Below are 26,951 nucleotides of genomic sequence, written 5' to 3'. Positions count from 1 at the left end.
AAATAAAATAAAATAAAAAATTTTGATGAATGACAACAAAGATGATAGAAATGCCTACCTTAGTCTTCAAAGAAACACACATGTGCGGAAAGGAGAGGAAAACAGCCTGCACCTAGTCTTTGCCAGAGGGCTGAGAAGCAAAGGATAGGTATGTGAGTACTATGTGGATCCTCACTAAGAGCTCAGTCCAAAGAGAATGCTGAGGAAATCTAAGTATGAAGAACAGAGGAGAGTGCCAGTAGCTATGAGACCTAATGGACCTAAAAGGAGCCTTTTGAGGCTCCTTTCAACTTTTTTTTTAAGTCCATTAAAATTAGAGCAATGAAAGCATCCTACTAATGAAAAATATGGCATGTGACTAGACCCTCGGTTTCTCAACTATGTTCAGAATGTGGGCCTCTAGGCCAGGGATGTTACAAATACATGATTCTTAGCTGTACAGCTTGACAAACACTTTCTCCACTAGTATACCAATGCTGATCCAGCATATACCAGTCACAGACTGCATCTGTAGGTTCTTCCTTCTCCTCATTTAGAAAGAGGCTCTGGAACTGCCTGAAAAAATGAAACTACTTAGACCAGAGAAGTAGAGATCTGTTTCATTTGCATTAGTTCCCAACCATTGTAAAATGATTACACAACAAAGAACATCTTTAATGCCACAAGAAATTAAGTGGACAAGTGAAGACATAATGCCTCTTCCACAACTAAAGAAGTTGAAAATACCTCTTACAAGCCATTTTAAAATGTAGAGAACGCATAGCTCCCACAAAGTAGGTTTACTTTTAAGAATTTATTTAGAGAGAGAGAGCACGTGTGCGTGCTCATGAAGGAGGTGTTGAGAGGGGGAAGGTGAGGGACAAGCAGACTCCATGCTGAGCAGGAGCCCAAGACAGGGCTGGATCCCATAAACACCCACCCCCACACACACATCCAGATCACAACTAGAGATCACAACCCCAGCTGAAACCCAGAGTTGGTTGCTTAGCTGACTGAGCCCCCCAGGTGCTCCTCCCACAAAGTCCCACAAAGTGTTTTAAATGCCCACCTGTTGAGCATAAATATTCAGTTGATCTTTATGGAAATAAGAGATTCTCTATTCTAGATGTAAGGTAGTATTTGGAAGTCTACCTAGGATAATGTGCTACCATTTTGACAATTTAATATAATTTGAAACTTGGAGAGTCTATTTAGACAGCGGTGGATGGAGAGTTAGAAATCACTGGCAAAGAAACAATTTGAAAATACAAAGTAAAAGCAAAATGTCGTTTTCACCAAGTTGGACCTTAATAAGTGAATAGATATAAAAGGGTAATCATGACTTAAATTAAAAGTCTTATAAAGACAAAAATTGTTCATTTTTGCAGTTAATTTAATGTGGCTTTATGAATTTGGATGTAAAAAGTACAGGAAATAGAAAAATCAATTACTTTTGTTTTTGTTCGTTTTTCTGCTCAAAATCAAACAGACCAGAAAAAAAAAGTTATGTTTTTAAGCCTGTCGAATTCCTCTTCCACCATGATTCACTGATCCCTGGTATGACATGTCTGGCCTAGAAGAGAAGCAGATGTCATTCCAATAAGACCTCTGTTTCCTTGAACCTGCATCTCCATTCATCATTTTTGTCACATGCTGAGCACACACAGCCACTTGGACCAGACTCAAGGTCCATAGCCTCTGTGAATTCTAAAGAGATGGGCAGATTATTTCATGAAATTGTTCAAATTACAGCAACCTTGGAATCAAGAAATAATGATAAACAATCACAACAATTATTCCTTACTAATTATTCCCAAGCCAGGAATCAATGAATTGCAATCAGCTCCCACGAGGATAAACCAGAATTCTTTATATCCCTTACAAATATTGTGCTTTTAGGTAAGAGCCCCCTAAGTCAATACATTAAGCTTTTACCCCTATCTATACAGGGAGTGGTATAGTATTAAATCCTGTAGCTCTCAATTTCTCTTGTGGGCAAGATGGAAGTCAGCAGACTTGAGTTCTAATTCCAACATGTGATACTCAGGTAAGACATTAACTATCCTGTGCCTCAGCTTCACCACTTATAAAATAACTTACCAATACCCAGCTTCCCTAACTTCCCATTTCAGAGCAGAGGTTACATCTATAAAATTGCCTAATGACTTCACAAAAATGGTGCATACCATTCCAAACAATTATACTTTTCTGTAAGGGTCAGCAAATAACTGATTGGCAAAAAAATAGCCTTTGGGGGAAAAAAAAACAAACCTGCATTTCATATTTGGTTTGAACAAATGATAAGTACATCAATGTGCATTGTAATAAGCCACTTAATATTTTATAGGTTAGTGACTTCCAACAGCATCTGATACCAAATATTGGCCCAAACACTTTTGGAAGAAGTAGCAAAAAATGGATGCTGATAAGCATCAGGCAATTTCCTCCCAACCTGTGCTCACAGACAGCTTGCGAATGTTAAAATTTCAGGCTCAAATTCTGATCCTTTCTGGGAAGTGCCATTCTCTCTGGACAGTAAATGGCAACCCAGGCCACAGGGCTGTGCATGCAGATGGTGTACAGAAATAGGGAAGTCTGTTCTCATTGTGAGCGGAAATGCCTGGCTTGGAAATAAAGCTTTACCTTTTACCCTTCCACTAAAGCTGAAACAGCCCTGATTTCCATTAAAAAATCCACTCATTTCTTTTTTCAATGGCACCAAAAGAAAATAGGACCCAGGATTATTCACAAAGACACAATGTACAGTACACCAATTTTCTTCATGCATGGAATATTACACCAACTGATTAAAGTCTCAGGATTAGTCTTTTAAAGTGACCACAAGTTAATCTTTATTTCTTTTCAGCCCTATACTACAGTTCTGCAAACACAGCTTTAGTCTCCTTTTGTGAAATTTACATATACGGGAACTAACAATATATAGTTCATGGAATAATATGTTAATTCGTTTGAGGTCTTATGGAAAGTAATGGCATGACATACCATTACAAGGTTACTGCTGATAATTTGTGGCACAAACACCAAGCCTCTTCTGGCCCAGGATTCACTCCACAGTGCAGAGCAACTCAAATGATAGCATCAGAGCATAAGTTAGATTTCTAGACTCTATTTTTTAAAAATTGTCCTTGTCTTTTGCATTTACCAAAGAACACAAAGACTTCACATTCTCTTCATATCTCTATTTCCTGTCTAGAACACAATGTACCATAACAAAAAATAGAAATTCATAATTTACAAGAAGTGTTAAATTGCTCCATGGGGTTGTAAACTCTGGTTTCAATGTTGGGACTCCAGTGAACACTGATTACTAAAAAAACTGACTCATCCTTTCTACCTTCACCATGAACCAGCAGTGTGTCTCTAGAACCATGTTTCTCTTTTTAAAGAATGCTTTTGCTCTCATTCTTAATTTTGAGTATATCCTAGATAGAGGGTGGAGAGACACAGTAGGGGTCAAAAAGAGGAGCTAACAGAGTACTGGGCTGGCTCAGGTGGTAAAGCATGCAACTCTGGATCTCAGGGTCATGAGTTCAAGCCCCACGTTGGGTGTAGAGCCTACTTTACTTAAAAAAAAAAAAAAAAGAGGAGCTAGTGGCCAAAAAACATCATCAGAGAATCTTCTACATCCTAATAATCCTAATTCTATCACTTGCCCAGTCATTAGAAGCCAAGTATGGAAAAGATGGATTGTGTAACAAGGGAAGCTTGGCACACAATGCAGGAGAGAAATGCTTGCTTCCTTACCTGTGGTAGTTAGAACTGACCATCTCCTTTAAACTCTAAACTCCTAAGGCATAGAAAATAATCTTATTTCAGCTATATTTTATTGTTCACTTGGCAATCTGCCAAGTCACAAAGGCAGTCCTCTAACTTTTTCTTTCAAAATTATATATAAGGCACATGTTAGAAAAGTCATTCACTTCTGGAATTTATTAGGACCAATATCATGATAGTCTTCAGAATAATTATAACATACAATTGAGAAATCCCTCATCTGAGGAAGTTTAATTAATAAAACACTGAGGTTTCTTAAAGGAAATGTTTTGCTTAAGACCATATTTGCCCATTTACTATATTTAGAAAAACAACCCTTTGCAAAATGCCATTTGGGATATACAGCCATCTTGAAAACCAAAGAGACACGTCCATAAAATTTTTTGGTGATTGCACATGGTTATTTGTTTGCTTGTTTGTTTTTTGCTTGTTTATTTGGGGTGTTTTCCCTGTGGTCTCTCTTTTGCTGATTAAAAGATTTAAAATGATTTTCAGATGTTGAATGACTAAGAAAGCAGGAGAGCGTGTCAACTGTTCAGCTCACTGCAGAGGGCAATACTTTTATGATGATATTTTATAAATATAGAATAATTGCAAATACTAAACATTTTTCATTCCTTCTCTTTCTTCCTCTCTCTCCCCTTCATTCTCTCCTCCTAATTCTATAGGAGGAAAAAAAGTATCTTTGAAAAGAAACCTGATGACTCTATCTTTTAGTCCATTTTAGTTTCCAGGCTGGGATGAAACTACTGATATGTTATATTAACTCTTAACTCTTTCCTTCCTCCTCAGCATTGATCTTGGCAATGTTTTGTTATGGTTTTGGGTTTTTTCCTCCTTGGATATGACACCAAAAGTACAAGCAACAAAAGCAAAAACCCACATGTGGTACTACAGTCAATTAAAAAGCTGAACAGAAAAAAAATTATCAACAAAATGAAAAGTCAACTTATAGAATGGGAAAAAAGTTTAAAAACAAATATCTGATAAGAAGTTAATATTTAAACTATGTAAGGAACTCATACAACTCAATAGCAAAAAAAAAAAAGTCTGATTAAAAAATAGGCAGAGGACTTGAATAGACATTTTCCTAAAGAAGACATACAAAAGGCCAACAAGTACATGAAAAGGTACTCAAAATCACTAATCATCAGGGAATTGCAAATCAAAATCACAGCGAGATATATCACCTCACATCTGTTAGGATAACTATTATTAAAAAGAAAATAAGGCTGGCGAGTTTATGGAGAAGTGGGAATGCTTGTGTACTATTGGTGGGAATGTAAATTAATACAGTCTCTACAGAAAACAGTAAGGAGGTTCCTCAAAAAATTAAAAATAAAATTATCACATGATCCAGCAATCCCAGTCCTGGGTATATATCCAAAGGAGACGAAATCACTATCTCAGAGAGATATCTGCACTCCCATGTTCACTGAAACATTATTTACAATGTTCCCAGGACATGGGAACAACCTAAGGCGTGGGGAAAATAGGGATACGTTGGTCAGAGGGTACAATCTTTCAGTTATAAGATGAATAAGTTCTGAGGATCTAATGCACAGCGTGATAACTTTATGTACAGCACTGTGACTATAGTTAACAATGCTGTGTTGTATACTTGCAGAGCTTTAATGTTCTCACCATAACAAAAATTGTAACAAAATGGTAATTATGTGAGGTGAGAAATATGTTAACTAACCTTATTGTGGTAAATATTTCTCAGTATAGATGTGTATCAAGTCATCACTTGTGCACTTTAAACTTATACAATACTGTATATCAATTACATCTCAATAAAGCTGGAAAAAAGGCTATGACAGAGGACTGGGTCCAACACATATTAAATAAAGTTAAACAGTCTTTCTAATTAACATACTGTTTCTGGTGCATACAGACCAGTGGAATAGAAACAAATGTAAGGATATTTAGTATATGATAAAAGCATCATCTCAAATCACTGAAGCAAACGTGGGATATTAAATAAATGATGGTAGGATGTCTGGTTAGCCATTTGAAGATGTAAAATTAAACCAGTACTTTAAGAGTGCCTGTATGCCTCAGTCGGCTAAGGGTGTGCCTTCAGCTCAGGTCATGATCCCAGGGTCCTGGGATCAAGCCCCAGAGCCCCACTTCAGGCTCTCTTCTCAGTGGGGAGCCTGCTTCTCCCTCTACCTCCGCCCCTCACCTCCCCCCACCCTGCCCCACTCATGCATGCTCTCTCTCGCTTTTGCTCTCACTCTATCTCAAATAAACAAATAAAATATTTTTTTTAAAAAAAACTAATACTTTACACCATACACAAGACACAAATCACAAATGGATCAGGATTCTAAATGTAAGAAAATAAAACCACATGTGTATAAGAAAATATGGAGGAATTCCTATATTAACTAGGTGTAGGCTAAAGTTCTCTATGACTCAAAACCAACAAATAATAAAAAGGTCAATAAATATGACCACATTAAAAAAATCCTTTTAATTAAAAAGGAAAGAAATTCTAACATATGCTACAACATGGATAAAGCTTAAGGACATTTTGCTAAGAGAAATAAGCCAGTCACAAAAGAACAAATATTGTCTGATTCCATTCATATGAGGTACATAGATTAGTCAAATTCATAGAGATGAAAAGTAGAATGGTTGGCTGCTAGGGGCTCAAGGGAAAAGGAAATGGAGAGTTTCCATTTCATGGGTACAGAGTTTCAGTTTTACAAGACGAAATGAGTTCTGGAAATTGTTTGCTCAACATTGTGAATATACTGAACTGTACACTTAAAAATGATTAAGATGGTAAATTCTATGTTATGCATTTTTTACCATACTTAAAAACAAAAATAAATTTTTAAAAGCTAATTTTAAACTCTGTCCTTGCCAGAAACCTGCACAAATTAGATTTCTAGGGGAAAATTCCTCATGAGATTTTTTTCCCAGGAAAGCAAAGTAGGAAGCACACTCATCTCCTGAGCTATCAGAAGGAGCGATCCACATTGATACTTCCTACCAAGGAGGATCCAGTTAACTTTTGCCAGTGCATCTGCAAAACGGAGGAGAATTTGTGCAATGGTTCTAGTATTAATCCCCATAGCCACCTCACCTTACCCCCAACTCTTTTTAATGCTTTACAAGGCACCAACTTCTACAACCCCAAGAAATTCACAAAAAGGAAGACAAGATGCCTATTGTAAAAACAGGTCAAGCATTCAGAGGTATGGAAAATGTTTTCCTCTCCCCTTTTCCCACCACATGCTAAATGGCTTTGCCTAGCTGCCTATANAACTTCTACAACCCCAAGAAATTCACAAAAAGGAAGACAAGATGCCTATTGTAAAAACAGGTCAAGCATTCAAACAGAGGTATGGAAAATGTTTTCCTCTCCCCTTTTCCCACCACATGCTAAATGGCTTTGCCTAGCTGCCTATATACTTGCTTAAGTTACCCATCACAAATAACTTCTGAGTAAAGGTATGAAAGAAAAAAATATTAAATCAACATCGCATAGTCACATATCCCAGTCTCAAGCCTTGCAGAGCCCTAAAAAAGGAAGCTGTAAAAGATGGTAGAGTCAACAGTGTCAATGAAGTTCTAGCCCATAAAGAACTAACATATGAAAGGAGAAAACAATGCCTTCGAAGAATCTAATAAAATTAACAGAAAATGGGGATAGGAAGAATATTCAATAGGAGCTGCTGTTTGAAGTTTCATCGGTGTAGTAACATATTTAGAGAAAAAATGTATCCAAAAGACTGAATGGGTTTGTTCTCATAGAAAACAGGGGTTCAGAGAAGCAAGTAGGGTGATCCATACTCACCACTCTCATGGATAGGAAGGCACAAGACAGAAAAAGAGAACCTTTACTACTTTGGGTTCTGCCATGTCCTCATGTGAAATAACCTCAAAGCGATCTATATAGAGAGATAGATAATAAATATAAACAGATATGTAGATATATGGATATATATATATCAAGTTTTGATTACTAACTGGACTCTCCAGAGCTACCATATTTAAAGAAATGTGCTCTGATAAGTGTTTCATGTATTGTTCTCACAGGAAAAGGGCATTATCAAAAGAATGTTCAGGTTAGAGTGAGTCTATTTCTGACTGTTAACTCTAAAAGCACTGGCAAAGTTTAGTTTCTAGGCCTTGGGCCAAAACAATTTCACCAAGCTGATGCCACTCCACAGAACCTCAGCTAGTCAGTCTTCTATCAACTTTTATCATGACTGTGTAATGCATAATATTTAATAAAAAATTTTACCAGATTTTTAAATAAAAGAGTATGGTATGTTCCATGAAGCGCATCATGGTACTGGACCATGGTTACTACCCGAGTTCAGGAAGAACCTGAATGCTTCATGAGAAAGGGAGTGTAAAAGAGATGGAAATGCTCTTCTTACCTGTTCAACAACCTTTCATAATCCTAAGACTTTCATAAAAAGATTTATAATCCATCATTCTCAGTCAACCATTTGAACACTGAGTCACATGTAAGACGACCATATAATTTATCATCTACACCAAGACACTTCTGAAAGTAAGAGAAAATATTTTTGATATAAACAACAGGCATAAAAAGGACTGTCCCAAGCAAACAGAGGTATATTATCATCACAGTCTTATGGCTTTGGTCACTGAATATTCATTACCTATCTACTTAGAAGGAGGACCAGTACTCTTTAAGATTAAAAAAAAAACACCTAGAAGCTTTTGAAACAGTGATCTCAATTTATTATTCAATAAACAAAGTAATTTCCCAAAGACAGGAAAACTGAGGATGACATTGGTCTGCTCATCTTCCCAAAAGAATGTGCTCAGCTCAAGGTTAGTAAGAAAAAGAAAATCCTACTGCTGCTGATAAAGCCATCTGTGCCTCAGAGACGGCTGACAGGTGCCTCCAGAAGAAGCAATCAGAAGTTGTTAACGATCAAAATCATGACAATTAAATACAAGGATCTATTAGGGTCTTATTATCCAAATTTCAGTGAAAATAATTCAAACACCCTCTTCCCCAAAGAGAAGAGCAATTACTTTACTTTCTAAATCCATCGGTTGCACTCTGCTTTTCAGAATATAACTGGAATAGCTTGAGCCCTCAAAATTTTTTAAGAGTACACTCTTCTCTCATTGTAGATTTTCAGCCAGACCACTTTTATAACTAAGGAAATGTGTTCTGGGAAGATGTGGCATTCTTAAAAGTTCAAAGTTGAAAACACATATTCTATAAATAAATCTACAATGAAGTGCTAGAAGGTTTATTTCTGATTTCTTATTTAACAAACTAGGAACTAGGCATAAAAATATTGGGCCATAAAATGCTTTAAAAAGTAGATTACTAGAAACTAATAGAACACATTATTATCTATTGAGCCAATGATGGGTCAAATGGCATTTTGAATTCTTGCACAGAATATGAATATGACCTTCATGTATACCATTTACAGAAAGCAATTTTATTTACATTTTTAAATCCACATAAAGGTGAAAGATGATACTGCTGCAAAATGGAACATTTAATTTTTTGCCCCAAGGCATAACTAAGCTCTCCCAAGGTCAAATGTAGCACAAGACTGAAATGAAACCAGGCTCTCCCCCCGCCATCCCATGTCAGAGGGCTTCCACTTAGGGCAGAAATATCTTGGATCTACTTTTATTTTTCAGAAATAGAAAAATTCCTAAATCCAACATGAGTAATTCTATAGAATATTTTGTGAGCATTTTTCCATTTTATTTTTTAAATCATATACCCAGACTATGATAAAAATGCCCAAGCTGAGCTAGTTGAATGTTTGGGACTATTCTGACAATAAGGTATTAAACTAAACAGATTTTTTAAAAGTTTCTTAGTTTGTATCATCACACAAAGATTTTACTCTTAAAAGAATATGGATTTGCATCTCTGTTTTATATCTGATAAGCTGTCACAACACAGGACTCATGAGAACAAATGCCACAGGAGAAACTGGAGTTTATGCCTCCTACATGTGGTTCTCCTCTTACAAATAGGCTCTCCTCTCCTCTCCCCACCTCCTCCTCTCCAGACATGGCAAGTAATTCACAAAACAGGAGTATGATTCGCTGGAAGCGATACAGATGTTAGGGATCGTTTTAAACTCCATCACAGATGACTGTGAGGGTTGTGCTTTTTTGCCCTGGTCTCACTTATTACCTTACCCTGAGGCCCAGGGATCATCTTTCGTATCAGTCAGGTCAGTAGATGCAGACATCCTAAAGAGATTGTGTCCCACATGCTATCAGCACAAGCTTAAGTCACAACCATTAATATCAAACCTGCATTTGTTACCCTTGTATCCCCCATTTGATGGGAAGCCCCTCAAGAGTAACTACATCTAACGAAAACTACTACATTACCATAACACCACAGCAATTTTATGCACACTCCAGCTACCCAAATAAGGTCTACCCAGAGGAGAGGAAAAAACGAACTGTGCATTAAAGTGGAAAGCAACAGTTACTTCTTCCAAAAACTTTAAAAGGAGGCTCATTCTCCTCCCCCTCCATTATGTGTGCCCATGCATGCACACGTGCACACATGCACACACACAAACACATAATATGGTGCAGTAATTTAAAGAATTAGACTGCCTGGGATAGAATATCACCACCTTGCAGCAGACACATTCTCAATGCCTCCATTTCCTCATCTATAAAATGGTGCATTATTAATGACATAACTAGGATGGGCATAGCAATATCTTAACACTAATGATATTAACAAAACTTTACTGATATTAATAGTACCTACCATCTCATAGGATTAAGAAAATAAAGTGAGAATGAAAAAGAAAATCCATGCTGAAGTCCAGGCACAGTGCTTGGCTCTGGGTATAAATAGGAATGTAGAACATTTAATCACCTGCAGTCATCCCATACCTTTCCCAATTCTCATGTCAAATCCAAGACACAAAATAGTGTTTCTATGTAGGAACTCTTCTTGGGTACCCAGAGCAATACCTTGGAAGGAGGCATATGGTGGCAGACAGGAGATATCTTGAGCAGCATAGGAGAGGGGTGCCATGGTTCTCATCCTATCAAAGTATTTCATCCAGTACTACTGCGAGCTTACCGTGCTGCCACGTCTAGGCATTCATCTAGAATGAACTTTAATGGGGGAAAGTAGCCTATATCCCCTGGCCAAAGGTCCCTGGACTTTAAAACTAGTAGGCTAGATGTTTTGATTACCTTATGTGCACATTTTAAGAGAATTTCAAGTGTTAAAAGTAATTAAAAGCAATTATTGCTCATAAATATCAATATTTTAAATCAGATCTTAATAAATGTTCACACTGTTTGCCACCTAACATTAAAACGTCACAAGAATTCTCACTCTACTAGACAATCTCTTCATTAGGCCTGTCAAAGACTTGTGTCTTTGATTGGTTGCTGTGGAAATGGCCATCTTCTTCTGGCTTTGGTCACAATGGTTACTATTCACATTAAATACTTATGGCTCTCTGGGCAACACTGGGCAACTGTACAGCAATAAGCAGGTGGGAAACCGAAGATAGGATGGTCCTGGGTAGAGTCAGTCCTTGCATTTCTCACATGTAAGGGCTGTGCTGGGAGCAGGAGACCCCAGCCCAGACAACCTTCTGTCTGAAGGGTAACAAGACTTTTTTCTTTACTAGCTCACCACTCCTATGTGTCAGGCACCTTTCAAAGCTCTTTACAGCACTTTAACTCAGTTAATCCTCAATAATAACTCTATGGGATAGAAAGTATTGTTAGCCCCATATTACAGACAAGGAAATTAGGGTCTGAAAGGTTAAAAAGTTTGCCCAACGTCAAAGAACTAATAAAATATATTGCCATTCTCTTCCCCTCCTTTTTCTTAAGAAATCTTTTTTCAGTGCTTCTTCCCTTAAGAACTGAAGTGAGCCATCTCAGAGAGAGAGTGGGAGAGATACTGGGATGATTGAAAAGGGGCTAGGTCCTCAATGGAGCCCAGAAGTCCTCCACTTTCTACCAAGAATTTGGTGCTGACACTTGCCCAGAGGCCATGACATTACCCACCTAGTAGAAGTAGCATAGTATAATATAGTATGGTATATCTTGGTAGGATATCAGCCATCTTTCGACATGTGCATTTGCCTTTAAAGCCTCTTCACCATTTGGCCAAAGAACAGAAGCAGGGGGGTGGAATCTATCAATCTGAGACATGTGCATATACATCTGGCCACACATTAATTAGAACCACTCTAATTGTAAAGGATTTCCGTCAAGAATGCAAGGCAGGATTAAACATCTTGGGCCAAATCATTCACTTTTCATGCTTCCACTCTCCAGCACATTTCAGAGGGCAGAGCTGCAGATCCAAAAGTGGCAGTTCAGCTCATCTGTGCTCGTGCCGGATCTGCATTAGTTTGATAATGGCTAGAGGTTATGCTTGGCTCTTCAGTGCGGCTGTTCATAACTCTGCCTTATTAAACATAAAGAAATAAGGTTGAAAATCTAACATGAGGCACTCATCATTCAATTACGTATTTCTTGTGAAAGAGGCAAAAACTCTGACATGTTCCACAAAATCTCCACATCAATAGCAATTAAGATTCACATCAAGACCAGAGAAATACCACACTGACTATGCATGAATAACTTCCTTTCAAATGCAATGGTTTGCATCTTTCTCTAAATCTAATTCTGTAAAACAATAAATGATGGTGCCCTGGTGCAACAAACAATACACAAATAACTGAAAAAGATATGTGAGTAAAGGTATTTTGTAATTTCAATTTTAGAGATCATATAGTCAGCCCCACTACCAACACCACAGCTGCTCCAAGAACAAATCACAACTCACCATTCTACAAATAGATTTAGAATTAAACCTGGCATTAATTATAGTATTTTCATTGAAAACATCTCAAACAAAAAGTATAATGGAATTCTTGCAATCCAGTCCACGTTTTTAAGAGTTTTCCATCACACTGTCGAGCAGCATCAGCAATGAATATAGCCAGTCAGTAACTTATAGCGCTATTCCTTATTTAAAGGGGATGTTAACACAACAGTATAAAGGTCATTTTCATGAAGAGGACAAAAAAACAAAAAACAAAACAAACCAAACAAAAAACTCTGACTATTCTAGGTAATATTTGAATGAAATAAGGGGAAGAGAGAAGGTTTTGAAAAAGTAGCTACGGTTTTTGGCCATGATAATTCTCAATTCAATCAGGCAAAAGAAAAAAATGTTTTATTCTCTAAATGTTTTTATTTTCTTACACAATTGAAAGAAAGAAAGAAAGAAAGAAAGAAAGAAAGAAAGAAAGAAGAAAGAAAGAAAGAAAGAAAGAAGAAAAATAAAATAGGAGAAAAGAATTCATAGTGAGGCTTATGGAATTGTCTTCAAGATTCATAAACCAAGTGACAGAATAAAGAAAAATGTAGTCTTTAGTGTTTAAAGGAAGAAAAGGATGAGAACCTCCAGTTTTTCTGAATTTTGCCCACATTTATGGAAAGTAGCTGAAGAGATTTATTTTAATAATTTCACTACATTCAGAAAGTCTTGTTTTTATGAAGTTTGAGGCTAACTTAAAACCTTTATTTATTTTCTTCTTCAAAAATGCATCTTAAATATTCACAGTACACAACTCTAGTAAAACAATAAATATACTGTTGGTCATTTTAAACAAAATAATAACATGATATTGGAGCGTGGTTTTGTTTTTTTTCTTCACACTGGCCCATGAATCTCCTTGTAATCTGGCAAATTAATAAATGCATCTTTCCTGAAATTTTGGCTGTATACTTCGGTGTTGCCCCAGAGTCCTACAATCAGTTTCAAAACCAGCCAAGTACATAAAAGAAGGGGCAGCCTTATGATTAGCATATCAGTGCACAAGGAAGGACAATAAATTTCCATCACATTGTCAAACTCACTCAAAACAATCAAATATTTCACCGAACCATTTACAACTATTGATTGCACACAAAACCTGACTTTATATTCTTCCTATTTTAAGTAGATGTGATATTTTACAAGGGCTTCACAAGTAAGAGATTGTGAATGTAAAGCAGTCCATTAATTTTATATAAGCTGTTTTATATACCTACGGGCCTCTAATAACATTCAGCTACAAGGTTACAAGAAGAAGAATCACTTTCTAAAGTTCGGTGTTGGAGAGGCCGTGTACATGTACATAACTAAAATTCTAGCTGTCATCCAGCAGTTTCTCTTTACCAAAATTACTTTCATTCTATGGCTGAAAATACTGACATAAACAGGACAACGGTATAGTGTCAGTTACCAGATTAATATCAAGGAAATGTTACTGTCAAACTCAAATTGAAATTGCAAGGCCAGCAACAAGAAAACAAAAGAATTCCCCACTATAATTTACCAAAGAATCCTTCAAAGAGAGATGTACAGATGTATATCTAATCTGGCTCTGCTATGTGTGTGTGTATGTGTATGTGTGTAAGTTGGAAATGAAAAAGACTCTTCTAAGTCAGGAAATTTTCTCCAAGCCTTTCTATCATAATTTTTCCTGGTAATAACCTATCTTAGAGAAGAAAATCTGTCGTCTCCTCCTTTTTAGACTGTGACTTTCAATTTTATTAAAATTCCTCCTGATCTGCAGTGTGATGTCTTTGTGTTGGCTCTGAAAGGCCAACAATACATACATGTGTGTCTGGTGATGGGTCAGGTACAGGGAGAGGCAGAAAAATGTAGGGCCTTGAAGGTGTTTCCAGCTAGCTCTTCCTGCTCAGGTTCCTGCATCATACTGCAACTTTGCCGTGCTAAGCCCAGTGTACATTTTCAGTGAGTGGTTAGCCTGGCCTTTTGTTCCACTAAGTTAATACAAGCTAATAAATGTCTTTTCACTTTATTGGAATCTCTCCTTAAAAAGGCATGACTGTGGGGTCTGGTCTTATAGAGATAGTCTTTTAGACTTGAGAAAAGTAAATTAAAAGGACATTCCTGCTAATATCAAAGCAGGCTTATTACTTCAATATAAGCACTTCCTTAATTTTCCTTCCTCAGCATGCTACATAAATATAAATAAAAAGGCTCTCTGCTGGATGCATGTTACATATATCTCACAGAGTTTAATTATAAAGCCTCTAAAAATGAAGATGGTGGGAGGAAATGATGTCAGTAGATCACACAGTCCTGGTATTGAGTTAGTTGGCTGTCTCTGACAGCATGCAAACAAAACACTCAGGTAATTACAACATACCATGAAAGGCTGGGCTCTGAGGAAAAGAAAATCCAAGTGAAGGTGAAGGGTATTATTTCTACTTTAGTGCTTGGAAGTCCAAAATTTTAATTTTTGTTTTCATTACTGTTATTATAGATGTTATTATAATTGTGATAGTTTTAATGCAATTAAGGAGGTGGAGTTAGTTTTTTTAAGTGCCACACCCTATCTTCTCTGCTAGACTGATCTGTTATATAAACAAGGGATGAGCCAGATGAAGGCTAAGCATTCAAAAATACACAACCACTCACAACACACAAAGACACACACACACACACTTTGTTGACCTTAAGAGTAATGGCATTGCAGGAAACAGCGAAGACACCCACACAGGAATACAACTTCCAACCCTGCCGCTGCCCATCAGGGGAGGCAGGCAACTTCTAAGAGTGAGAAATACTGCACCCAGGAGTGGGGGCTGCACAAGTGGGGAGAAATGGGAAAACGCTATGCAATTCACTAGGCAGGTCCCTGGACCCTGTAGCGACTTCAATGGGTTAAGGTGGGCCCCATTCCCAGTCTTTAAAAACTGCAGTGGGTTGGACCAAGGGCAAAAGGCCATCTTCTTGCTGCAAACAGGAAGGCTGGTGTCAGCCAGGCCTTCTAGAAGAACCTGGAGGCTTTGCGCCTGAATCTTCCCTTCCATTCCTATTCAATTACCCGCCTCTCCTCACCTCCAGATTGGTTCTCTTCTCTCGGGTTTGCCTTTCTCCAAGCTAGCTTCTAACACAGGTTGATGGAGCACTGCCTGCCAGACCTCTGCTCCTTTAATACCGCGGGGATTTGCAGAATCCGGTATCCCGAAAGGATTACCTTTTACACTGAGGCGAGAAAAACGGACAGAACTTCTCAGCAACCTTCGTCTTTGACACAGAGAACCCCTAGCGCCAACTCTGGGTACTCCCCGGCTTATTTCTGGACCAAATCAACCGTGTGACCACCGTCAAGGAGGAACTACGCACACTTTAAATGACCGCACTGTTGGCTCTAGAGGGTTGAGAAAGGCCAGGGGAGAGTGTGCAACAGCAGCCGGAGAAGGGGGTGGAGGAAGGAAAGGGGAGGGCGGGGGGGGGGGGGTTGTTGGCGTTTAGGGGCTTTTTGTCTGTTTGTTTGTTTTGTTAAGTAAATAAGAAGAAACTTCCCCCTACCCCATCCTGGTTCTAATGATGACAGATTCCACGCTGCATCAGGCCCCACACCGGGGAGCCTAACCACACGGAAAATAATGAGGCTGCATCCCAATTCGTCTGCATTAAAGGCGAGCCAAGCACTTTCGATAGGAAATATATCGATTCTTTTGCCGAGCCGTGGTTTGTCCTGCTCCCCGTGAATAATTACTGCTCCTTTAGAAATTCATAATAATTACGACTTCCCACCCTCCACCCGCGTCGCTCTTTAAGGGCGCCTGATCCTGGAGGTGTCTCGGTAGCTCCAGCCGCGTTCCCTGCAGGTGGGAGATAGAGCATGAATCACTTCTCCCCACTTGGTTATACTCCAGCGAGAAAGTTGATCCCCTCTCCGTACCTCAGTTTTCTTGTGTGTCAAACGGGGCTTTTACGTTGTTAAAGACACTCACAGCTCTACATAATTTGATTCACGTTCGTTCGGGAGGAGGGACAGATTTAACTGTGCGAAGGAATGCGGACAGGGGAGGAGAAAGTGGGGAAAACGGGGACTCACTTCCCCTCAGCCTAAACTCTGAGGTAATCACGTGACCCCGCAGCCACAGAGGTTGGGGGGAAGGGGTGCAAATGAGCCGATCTGGCCACAGGAAACACTGGGGACCTAGCGATCTGAGAACAGTGCTCCCGAAAGCCTGGGAGAGGGAGGCGGGTCGTTAGAGTGGCGACTGGGTGGTAGAGAAGTGTCTGCGGAACGCGCCAAATCTACTTAAGAGAGACCCAGCCCTCGCCGCCGCGACCGAGGAGGGCTGGTTTGCGGACACCCGGCGGGGCGGGGCGGAGCCTGTGGCTCTGTCCGTGGTTCTGAAGAACCACTCCGCGGGCCGGGTTTCTCAGCCGCCGGCCGCCGACACATTCAATCTCGGTCCCCGCGACCTCCCTCAGAGGAACTGCCGCGCTCCTGCCTGCTGGCCCAGAAGCACCGAAGCTCGGCGGCGTGGACAAAAAGTTCCCCAGAAGCAACGCTTTGTTGTGAAGTCTTGGGGTCAAGACGCGAGAGGGCTGTACCTATGTTTTCTTAAACCAGCTGGGATTGCTCGAGGTCACCTGAGGCTAAAAGCAGACAATAGAGCGCGCAGCTGTGGCGGCAGCGACTCCGGCTGGCAAACTTCCCGGGGCCCGAACACTCTGCGGCTTTGCTGAGACGACAGGGTTTCGAGTCTAGGGTATGAAGCCTACGTCGAAGAAAGTGTCTCGCTTCTAACTGTAGAAGACGACTTGAAATGGCCTTTAAAATCAACGGATGGGGAGGGGTTCTGAGACCTCTGTGTCAGGAGCACGCCCCCTCCCTCTGTTGGGACGAGGGCGCCCAACCTCCCTTTGCGGCCTTCACCGCCACTGCCTCGGGTCTTCCCGTCAAAATCCTTTAAGGTTACGAGGGTGATGGGCCAGGCCTGGCCGAAGTCAGGTTCAACAGGGACGCGCAGAGCCCCCACGAGCCAGTTTCTAAGGAAACACTCGGTATTTCTAAGCAGCAATTTGTCTTATTGTGGGAGAAAGAAGCACTACAGGAAAAGCCTCACGGTTCTCCATTCTCATGCAGATGAGGTGATGCGCTCCGACTGCGGCCTGTGTATCCCCCTCCCCATCGTATTTCCGGCTTGAACAAGAAAATACCCTCATTAATTTAAAGGAAGTAGGAGCGTTAGAAGTCTCTTCCGTACTCGCGCGGGAGAGGCAAGCCGCTGCGCTCTCGCTGCTCCTGGGACCCCACGGTGCTCACTATCCCGGAGACCCCGCTCTGGGCGCCACCTTGCTTTCCACCACCCAGAGCATCCGACTAAACGACAAAGGGACTTTCTGTAACGGAGGGCACCTGAGGAAAGTATTTCTCTCCGTCCCACCCCCACCTCACCCCCGCCAGCCCGCACCTTCATAGTAAACAAAATATACCCAAAAAAAGCTGTTTGCAGAGGGGGTAATTAGGTTTTCAGCCCGCAGCAGAAACGCGGCGCACTCATTAGAAGTTGAAACAATAGCCAGCAACCCGCGAGGGCAGATGGCAAACTTGGAAAATGCGCAAACGCGCTCCTAAGCGCGCGGAGGGGCACGAAGAAGCCGCCAATATGTATTATCTCAATAAAAAGGCGCTCTTGGAAAGCTTGCATAATAATTGAGATGGGCGCTCATTTCTGATCTGGGTTGGCATTTCCTCATCTCGAGCTGACAGAGCCAACTCAGGAAATTGCTGGTAATATTCATCTGGGGAGCACTTTCATTAAACGTAATTCATTCGACTTTCACAATAAATTGAGTGACATCCTTACAGCGGAACCTTTTTATCCTTGATTAAGTGCTTGCCAAGCTTTGGTTTCCCACTTTATTGTCACATTCCTTCAAGCGGAGTCGTCAACATGCCAATCGACAGCAGAAAAAATGTGCGCGCCTTGTTTACCAAGCTCCGGGAGGGGTTGGTGCTGACATACAGAAAAAGAGCTGGTCGGAAGCTTGAGTCGCGGATAAATCAAGACCGCTACTTCCTGCACACATGCGTTGGGACATAAGGAATGGTGGGAGAAGATTGCAGGGCTAGGCGAAAGAGCGTACCCGCCTTGTCTCCCCGCTGCTCCTGTAAGCAGCTGACCCGACCGAAGCCTCGCCAGCCTGACTAGCCCGCCTCCCCTATTAATTAAAATGACGAAGACTGTTTAGGTCTTAGTATGAGATCTGAAGCTCCAGAAGGATTTGGTTGCTTTAAGGGAAGTTTCCAGGATCGAATCAAAACTAGGCACCTTACTTAATAAAAACAAACAAACAACTCAGAAAGAATGCACACTTCCTAACTGGCTACTTAAGAGCATGCACTTTCAGAGCTTCCATTGGCTTTATTTCTGGGTGGAGGGGTGCAAGAAGAGTGTCATTCCTCATTCCCAAGATTCCCTTTTGACTCTTAAAATGAACGCTGAGACAGCCAAACCCATTCAGGGCTCTTCAGACCCCAGAAACCAAGCGAAGCTGAGGAGCACCTCAGTATTTCAGGACTGGGAGAAACCAGGAAGGCGTCCCTTTGCCAATTCCCGGTCCCTACTCCCTCACCCCCTATAAAATCAAAGAAGGCCAACACAGAAAATTGCTTATTTGAAAAAGCAATATCCAAATGCTTTCATCACTCAAATGTTCTTTTGAAAATATTGTCCACGGTGGTTATTACCTGGACAATGCTGTCAATTTCTGTAGTCTGCAGAAAATTTCCCCTCAGATAGAAAAGTAGGACATTGGGCACCAATCTCAAAAAAATCAACCAATTTCCCTGCCACCAGATATATTTTTCACCCAGACAACACTTTCATTAAGGAGGAAATAGCCATCAACAATTCAAAGCCAAATAGAAATCAACTTCACACAAAGAAGAGCCACGAACTTAATGGCTTTCCGAGAAAAGACAGCTGAGAAAGTTGGAGAGATTCTGGTTCTCCCCTTCTAATACTGAAGGCAGTTTCTCCCAGAAACTATCACTAGAAGGCCCCAGACTACCATAATCCTCCTGAAGTGTGGCAGAAGGGCAGCCAACCCACATACCAGGGGAGCTGCTTTCTTGGTCAATGGAAAATTGAACACTTCAGGAAAATGGCTGGAGCAGTAGCAACTTTTCCTCCCACAGAGCCCTAGAATATGTCTTGGGACTTATAAGTTTTCATGTCCCACTGCTGGGCCACAGGCTCCTTCAAAAATCTAGGTTTAATCCTATATGAGGAAGGCTGGTCTGGGGTAGAAAATGCAATGGTGTTGGGGGAACTTTTAGTACTGCCTCCAAGAACTGGCCTTAATAGAAAACACTGAATAGCCACTGTTAGGTAGTTAATGCATTTTTCTTTTCAGGAATAAGCTCAAATTGTAAAATTTTCAGTGGGCAGTAGCTTAATTTTCACACCTAGTCCAAAGGATAGACATTGGTGGTCTCTCTCCTGCTGCTTTTCCCTCACCTTCCTCAATTCTTAACAGCCACCTTGAGGCTGAGTAAAATTCACCCAAACGGTCTGGCTTCTAATAGTGCAGAGGTAGTATTCCATGGATATATTAATCACTCTTTAATCTCTATTAAACAATTGGAGTGGTATTCACATTTTATGGACACTCTAAATTCGAGGGATTAACTGACTCAAAATCTTTTTTAAGGACAAGGTTTAGAAAGAATTTTTCAGTTCTTGCCCATGTTAGCTTAAAAAGCAGCTAGATTATTAGCAATTTTAATTCCTAGCAGAACTGGTGGGACCTAAATTGGAGGGTGAGGAGCCTCTTCTCATGAAAAGAGAACTGTGGATGTGTGACTGATCACAATAACATCATTCAACCCCTTGCCAGATTCTCTGGACTCAATTTCTGAGTAACTTTTTTTGTTGACATGCCCAGGGAGTACTCATTAGATTCAGTTCTCAACTCTGAAAATGGCCACAGGTGAGCCACCAACAGACACCTCTGCTTTCCGCTGGGAGGTGCTCTCCCTGTGTGCCCTGGCCTATCCTTCAGTTTGATCCACCAAAAAGAACCCAATGTAGGACTCAACTTTCTTTAGAAACAGAAATCACATTTTCCTAGTTTATCCAGTGCGTGCTTCAATTCAGTTAAAATGCTATCGTCCTGTTACCCCATTCTATCATACTGAAAACATCCTGGAATCAATCCAGAACTGGCAGGAGAATAAAGGTTGCAGGACCTTATTTTTTTTTAATTTCAAACAAGTATTATTATGCCACAGGTTCCTCTCCTGATGAATTGAGACTTTTAAATCTATAATACACAAAATTCAGTAGACAGAAAATTCCCTTGCCTTTATTTTTTTTAATAAATGGTTTCCTTCCTCCCTGCATTTACGGCTGGAGTTAGCCCTGTGGTGATTTTTGGGTAGGCTAGCTAATATGCTTCAGAAGGTTACTTTGTAGACACATTTCTAATTAACTTCCCATTGCAGTACTAAATAAGCTTCCAGTTTGATATAGAACAGACTCATCCCTCGACAAACGCAAAAACACTCAAAATCCTCAACCTAGAACAGACATCCAAAGAAACCTGGGCCAAGAAACATTTTGAGAACATTCACTCAAATACAGGCAGAAGAGTGTGACTTAAGAATAGAGCATTGACCTGCTGGATTTTGTTTTTCACAAAAAAAAAAAATCCCCAATTTGGGAATATTTAAGGTATTTCTCTATAAGCAGAAGCAGGAATGTTTTTGTATAAGAGATACCTATACAAACCTTGTTCCCCTGGACATAATGTGGCAATCACTCCTTGGAAAACATAACTGGGATTTCAGGGGCTTAAAGGGAAAGGTACACTGTGCTATCAGCTAGGAGGCAAGGCATAAATAGAGCACCCTGTCACTTCACTTGTGGTGTGAGCTCATAAAGACATAAAATTACTCATTAAATTCCTTCTTGGTTTATGGCAACTCAAGGAGAAAAAAATAAAATAAAATAATGGTTTTGCCACTCCTGCCTTCTTGGAGTGTAACTTGAAGCAGCTCCTGACAAACTGCATGCATCTATTGCAGTTTCTTCCTAAGATCTGGGATGTTCTAAGATACAGCTACAAATGAATGATAAATTCAGTCACAGTGTGTGGCGTTTAATAAAACAGATGGAGAAAGAAGCTTTGACCATTTCTTGGTCTGTCTCATTGCCCTAGAGTTTTATTTAATCAAGGCTCTTCACTTTACCTGCCTAGGACCAACCTGTCCTGACAGCCCAATTCACCCTTTTAAGTTTATTTCCATGGTAAAAACCAGCTCCCTGCTCTTCCAGGAAAATATCTTGGAATTCTGTGGGCAAATAACCATAGGATTACAATCCCTGGAAATACTACCTTGGGTCACAGCCACCAGTCTTTTGTTTTTGTGGTGCGGTGTGATTTCTAATCCCCGACACACAAAACAACTTTAGATTGGAGAGAAAAGAAGCGACTTCTGAATCGCCTTCTCTATTTTATTGTTCACATTTCGTATTGTTTTGAGTGAAATTGGAAAAATTGTCTCCTTTCTCCGTATTGCCAAAAGGCGTTCAGGTAATGAAGTCTGTAACTAAACGGTAATTGAATCAGCATAATTTGCACACTGAATGGTTTTCAAATGCTCCCAGTTTACAATTAAAGGAGAATTAATGCGCTTGTTGTTGAGAACGCAGCGCATTAGAATAAATCCAGCACTGTTGTTGTAATGAGTGGAAAACGGTTTAACTGCCAACAAACACATTTAAAATTTAACACAACGTATTGATTTCACTTCTGCTTTTGATAGATTATTTTCCAGACTATCGAAATAGTTGCTCCAAGCAATAAACTGCACCACAGCCATGAGCCTTTACCGTGTGTCAGTACAGTCCAAGGACGTAAGAACAGTCTTGAGGTTCAGGTCATGCCTTAAAGGTATGCAGAGGAAAGGGGCAGGAGGGTTTCCATGGTCAAGGGAATCGTTAATATCCCTTCTCTGTAGCTTTCATTTTGCGGTCCCTCCCCCTTCTTTCAATAAACAATTTCTGTATTTCCTCTGCCCAAACTTTCTGCCCTCTGTCTTTGGGCTCTCAATGTCAGTGGGTAGACTGGACACAGGTGGGGGCAAGAATGATTGAAGATGGGAAATGGGAAGGACAGTTTTTGCATTCTGTCTGCGTTCCAGCCGGGGAAGGCACAGACTTCCGTGACAGAGTCAGAAAGGCTGTTCTTTTGGATTGGCTGCCCTGGCTTTCACCTGTTTACCCCAAGGTGTCCTGTAGGCGAGGACACTGACGCGCAGCGCCCTCTGGCGTCCGCAGCTCCGACAGTCAGGCGATAAAGATGCAAAGACGAGCAACACTGAGCGTTCTTGAATTGAAGCTGAAACCCGTGAAAGGCACACACCCTCACATACATATTCACACACGCGTACACATACACACTCATTAACATACACAGAGTTCACACAACTAGCAGCCCCGCAGTCACATGCACCGGGGCAACAGCTGGGAAACGCTGTCAACTGAAGTGTTGGCAACACTTCTGCTCCCGGTCTTGTGGGTTCTGAAGCCCCTGAGATTGAGGGACGGCACCGCTCCCCCCCATTCCGTTTTTCCAGCCCCGTCAGAGAGCTCGGCTGCCCCAGCGGTCCTCACCCCTACTCAGAACACACTGAGCCCTCCGTGCGCTCCTGTGGCTCAGAAATAAGCGATGGGGAGTCGGTGCACTGAACACAACTTCGCCAGAAGGGTGCGAGTGTCCCTGGCCCTCCCTGAAGCCAGACACGAGAAATTGCTTTCTCCGTCTTGGCTCCACGCAGCGCTCACAGCTACCAATTCACCTACACCCCCAGTTCCAACAGTGTGCAAAATCCAGACACCCGAAACTCCACTCCAGAAAGACTCACGCAGTGGCTTTGCTTGGTATTTTCCTGACAACAAGGTCTGCCATTCCTTAGTAAGGGGCTCGGCCCTGGAACTGGGGTTCGGTTACATGGTGGAAAGAAGAGATTGGGAGGAGAGGGAGGAAGGCCACTACATGTTTGCCAGGGCATCCCTGATCTAACTCTAATCGCTTGTGGTGCTCTTATCTGATACACTTGTCCTCTGTGAACCCTTCAAGTCGAACAAAGTTACCTGCACTTCTTTATGCGTCCTATCTCCAAACTGGGGGACTAGGCGGGTGGATTCACTTTCAAAGTCACAGACCTAGGCAGATTCGTGCTCTGCACTCTCTACATCCATTTCCTTTAGTTTAAACTCTGTGGATGAACTAATGAGAGTTCCATGTATATTCAAACCTTCCTTTTGCCCTCTCTGCCCATAAAGCATCCCATCCCACTATCTCCTCAGTTTCTGGGTGTCTAGGGCGCCCTAGACGCTGTTCAGAATCATGCATAGGAGAGGGGGGACTGAAGCAAGAAATGAGGGTGGGAAACCCGAAAAATCCCGCAGGGATCCAAAGACCAGCTTGCCAAAGTTGTTCCAACACGGTCTCTAGGAACGCTGCTCCGCTGAACTGGCGGTCTCACCCTCCTCCCGCGCGCCCCTGGTTGTCTGGCCTCGCGACGAGGGTGGGATTGCGGGGGCGCCGGATCGGCAGCGACTTACCAAGTAAACGGTGGGCTGCAGGAGGAGAAGCACGTACCAGCACGCAGCCTGCATCCTCCCGCGTCTCAAACTTCCTCGGCGGTGCTTTCGCTGAGTCTTTGTTCCTTCAAAAACATAGATCCACCTGACATCCACTTTACAGAGCAAGGAGCGCTCTCAGCAGCCTAGATACAAATGAAATTAGACATCCCATGACCACGCGGGCAAGGTTAGGCTTGGCGACCAAGCGAGGAAAGGGGGTCGTGGAGGGGAGGGGTGGACCAAAAACCGGGGGGGGGGAGGGCAGGAAAAATTGAAAAGCGAGTAAATCCAGCGCCTGAAACCAGCGAGCGCGCGGTCCGCAGGCAAGCGGGCAGGAGGGTAGGATGATGAGGGGCTCCTTGCGCCCTGCACTCCTCGGGTGCGAGTTCCCGGGCGGTAGAGACAGGAGGTGGCTGGGCACACAGAGCCGCGTGGAGGCTGGTTCCGAGCCCAAGCGTCTCTGGCAGCGAGACCTGCCCTAGTGTTTGATGGCCGGGCAGCTCGGACTTAAAGGCGGCGGCTGGTTCTTCGCCAGCCCTGGCAGTGCTCACACACGTACACACCAGCAGAGAGAGATGGAGAAAGAGAGAGGGAAAGCGAGCTGGAGAGACTGAGTGAGGGGGGCGCGGGAAGAGGAAGGGGTAGGTAGAGCTGACCGGGATTAGGTGCTGGGTGTCTTCACACGTTCCGTGGAGTGGGGGTGGGGAAAGGGAATGCAATTTGCATACTGTAAAGCTGGGCTCAGTTTACCCATCCGAGCCCCCTGCACAGAGATACACGCGCATACAAGCACATCTTTGACACTACTTTTTTTCGAGCCAAGGGGCAGAGTCAGTCACTAACTTCTAGAGTGGAAGCCTGCCCGGATCTGTGAGGTCACCCACCAGGCGCACTCAGTCCCCCAACCAGTGGCCCTCCGGCCGCCCCTTCCTTTGTCCCACCACCCCACCCCAAAATATCCTCTCCAGGACTGTGGAGGTGAAGTCTACGTACCGCACAGGACTAGGGGCGAAACCGGCGAGCAGGGACCGCTCTGGGCAGGCTCCATGGAGGAGCTACTCGGGCCTGGCGTCTCTGGCGCCCCGGACATGCCCTCCCTGGCGCTTCATCTCCATGCTCAGGCGCGGACCGGTCCCGCTGCCTCGTCCAGCCTTGGCGGAGTCTGCGTCTCAGTGCCCGGGTCGCGCTCAGGCTTGGTTCCGTGGGAGCCTAGGCTTGGCACAGTGGATTCACGGTGCAGGAGACTTAAGAGGCAAAAGAGGGAAGGGGAAGCAGAGGAGAAAAGAGAGGAAGAGAGAAAGGGAGTAAGAGAGGGAGGGAGAGAGGCGAATGCGCCGGACGGACTGGGACCGCCAGCGCTGGCTCCGGGACGAGCAGTCCGGGGCTCCTTGCTTTCCGAGGATGCCGAAGGATGGTGGAAATGACTTAAGGGGAGGAGACTGGGCAAGTCCTCAGGACTTGAACTCGAGAGATAAAACACCGGCCCTTTGGAAGAAAAAAGCCACAAGGCAAGCGCAAACGGTCCGAGTTTCTGAGGGAGGGGTGGGGTGGCAAGACCTGGAGGCTCCTGGCGCACCGAGCAGCTACACGTCTACAGAGACACTGGGAAGTCAGGGAGCCACTCCGGAGCGGAGTCGCAAGCCCTATGCATGGTCCTGCCCGGCCACTGGGGGACGCTCTGGAGCACGCTGGGGTTCGGGGCGCCGACGAGATGGTGCTTTCTCCGTAGGTCTGCCGCTCCCGGCGCCTACCTTTCCGACACGGGCAATTACATTGGCACGTGGGTGAACGATTCCTCAGAGACTAATTAATACCCGGTATAAATAGATCCCGCTCCCAGGTTCTCGGCGGGCCGGGCCCGCAGGGAGAAGGGGCTCCTGCAGCGTCTCTGGTGGCCGCAGCGCCCAGTCCCCCGGGGGCGTGTGGAGGACTGCGACCGCCAGAGGAGTGGTGGGGAGCGCAGTAGGGCGGTGTGTAAGGCAGGAATGGGTGCAGGAGGGTGCAGGGCCCCCTGGCCCGCCTCGGGCGCGGACTCGGGCGCCGCGGACCTGTGGCTGCGGGGCCCGACGAGGGGGCGCTGCGGACCGCCAGCCATTCAGCGCGACAGCCAGAGGACTGGGCGACCTTCCGCGTTCGACTCCTCACCGCGGGCTGGGCGGTGCGAGAGGAGTGGGGTGGAGGGGGGACGCGGGTAGAGGCTTTGAGCCTTTGCCACCTCCCTCGTTCCTGACACCTCCTACCGACCAGCGTCTCCCACTCTCGGCCTCTTTGCTCTGACTCTCGCTTTCTCCATCTCTCTCTTGCTGTCTCTAAGCATCTTTCTCATTCTATCTCCTTTCTTTCTTCGGCTGCATCTTTTTTTTTAAGATTTTATTTATTTATTTGACAGAGAGACAGCCAGCGAGAGAGGGAACAGAAGCAGGGGGAGTGGGAGAGGAAGAAGCAGGCTCCCCGAGGAAGAGCCTGACGCGGGGCTCGATCCCAGAACGCCGGGATCACGCCCTGAGCCGAAGGCAGCCGCTTCCTGAGCCGAAGGCAGCCGCTTAACGACTGCGCTACCCAGGCGCCCCCGGCTGCATCTTTCTACCTCTCTCTGTGGGTCTCTTTCAGGATTTCTGACTCTCTACAGCTCTGTATTTCCCTGTCTCTACCTCACCCCGCCATTCCTCTCAAACCTTGTCCTTTTCTTCTCCCTTTCACACTCTCCAGCGCACAAC

The 26,951-nt window shown here is 43.0% G+C and overlaps 1 protein-coding gene across 2 annotated transcripts in view; it reads right to left on the bottom strand.

The window, feature by feature from the left end:
* Window positions 1–26,279, bottom strand: part of NXPH1 (neurexophilin 1) — a 287,890-nt gene extending 261,611 nt beyond the window's left edge. Inside the window, exons 1-2 of one of the 2 annotated variants that reach the window (XM_034668263.1) lie at window positions 25,228–26,279; window positions 24,214–24,377 (exon numbers count right to left, since the gene is read on the bottom strand). In XM_034668263.1, coding sequence (XP_034524154.1) covers window positions 24,214–24,267 — 54 coding nt within the window. In that variant the 5' untranslated portion in view covers window positions 24,268–24,377; window positions 25,228–26,279. Of the gene's footprint in view, window positions 1–24,213; window positions 24,378–24,890; window positions 24,920–25,227 lie in introns of those variants that run through there. The other variant, XM_034668270.1, reaches the window with a different exon arrangement.
* Between the last annotated feature and the right edge of the window lie 672 nt (window positions 26,280–26,951).

This window comes from Ailuropoda melanoleuca, chromosome 1, assembly GCF_002007445.2.
Source record: "Ailuropoda melanoleuca isolate Jingjing chromosome 1, ASM200744v2, whole genome shotgun sequence".
Lineage (NCBI taxonomy): Eukaryota > Metazoa > Chordata > Mammalia > Carnivora > Ursidae > Ailuropoda > Ailuropoda melanoleuca.
The sequence above is the reverse complement of the archived record's forward strand: the minus strand, read 5'-3'. Positions and strand labels throughout refer to the sequence as shown.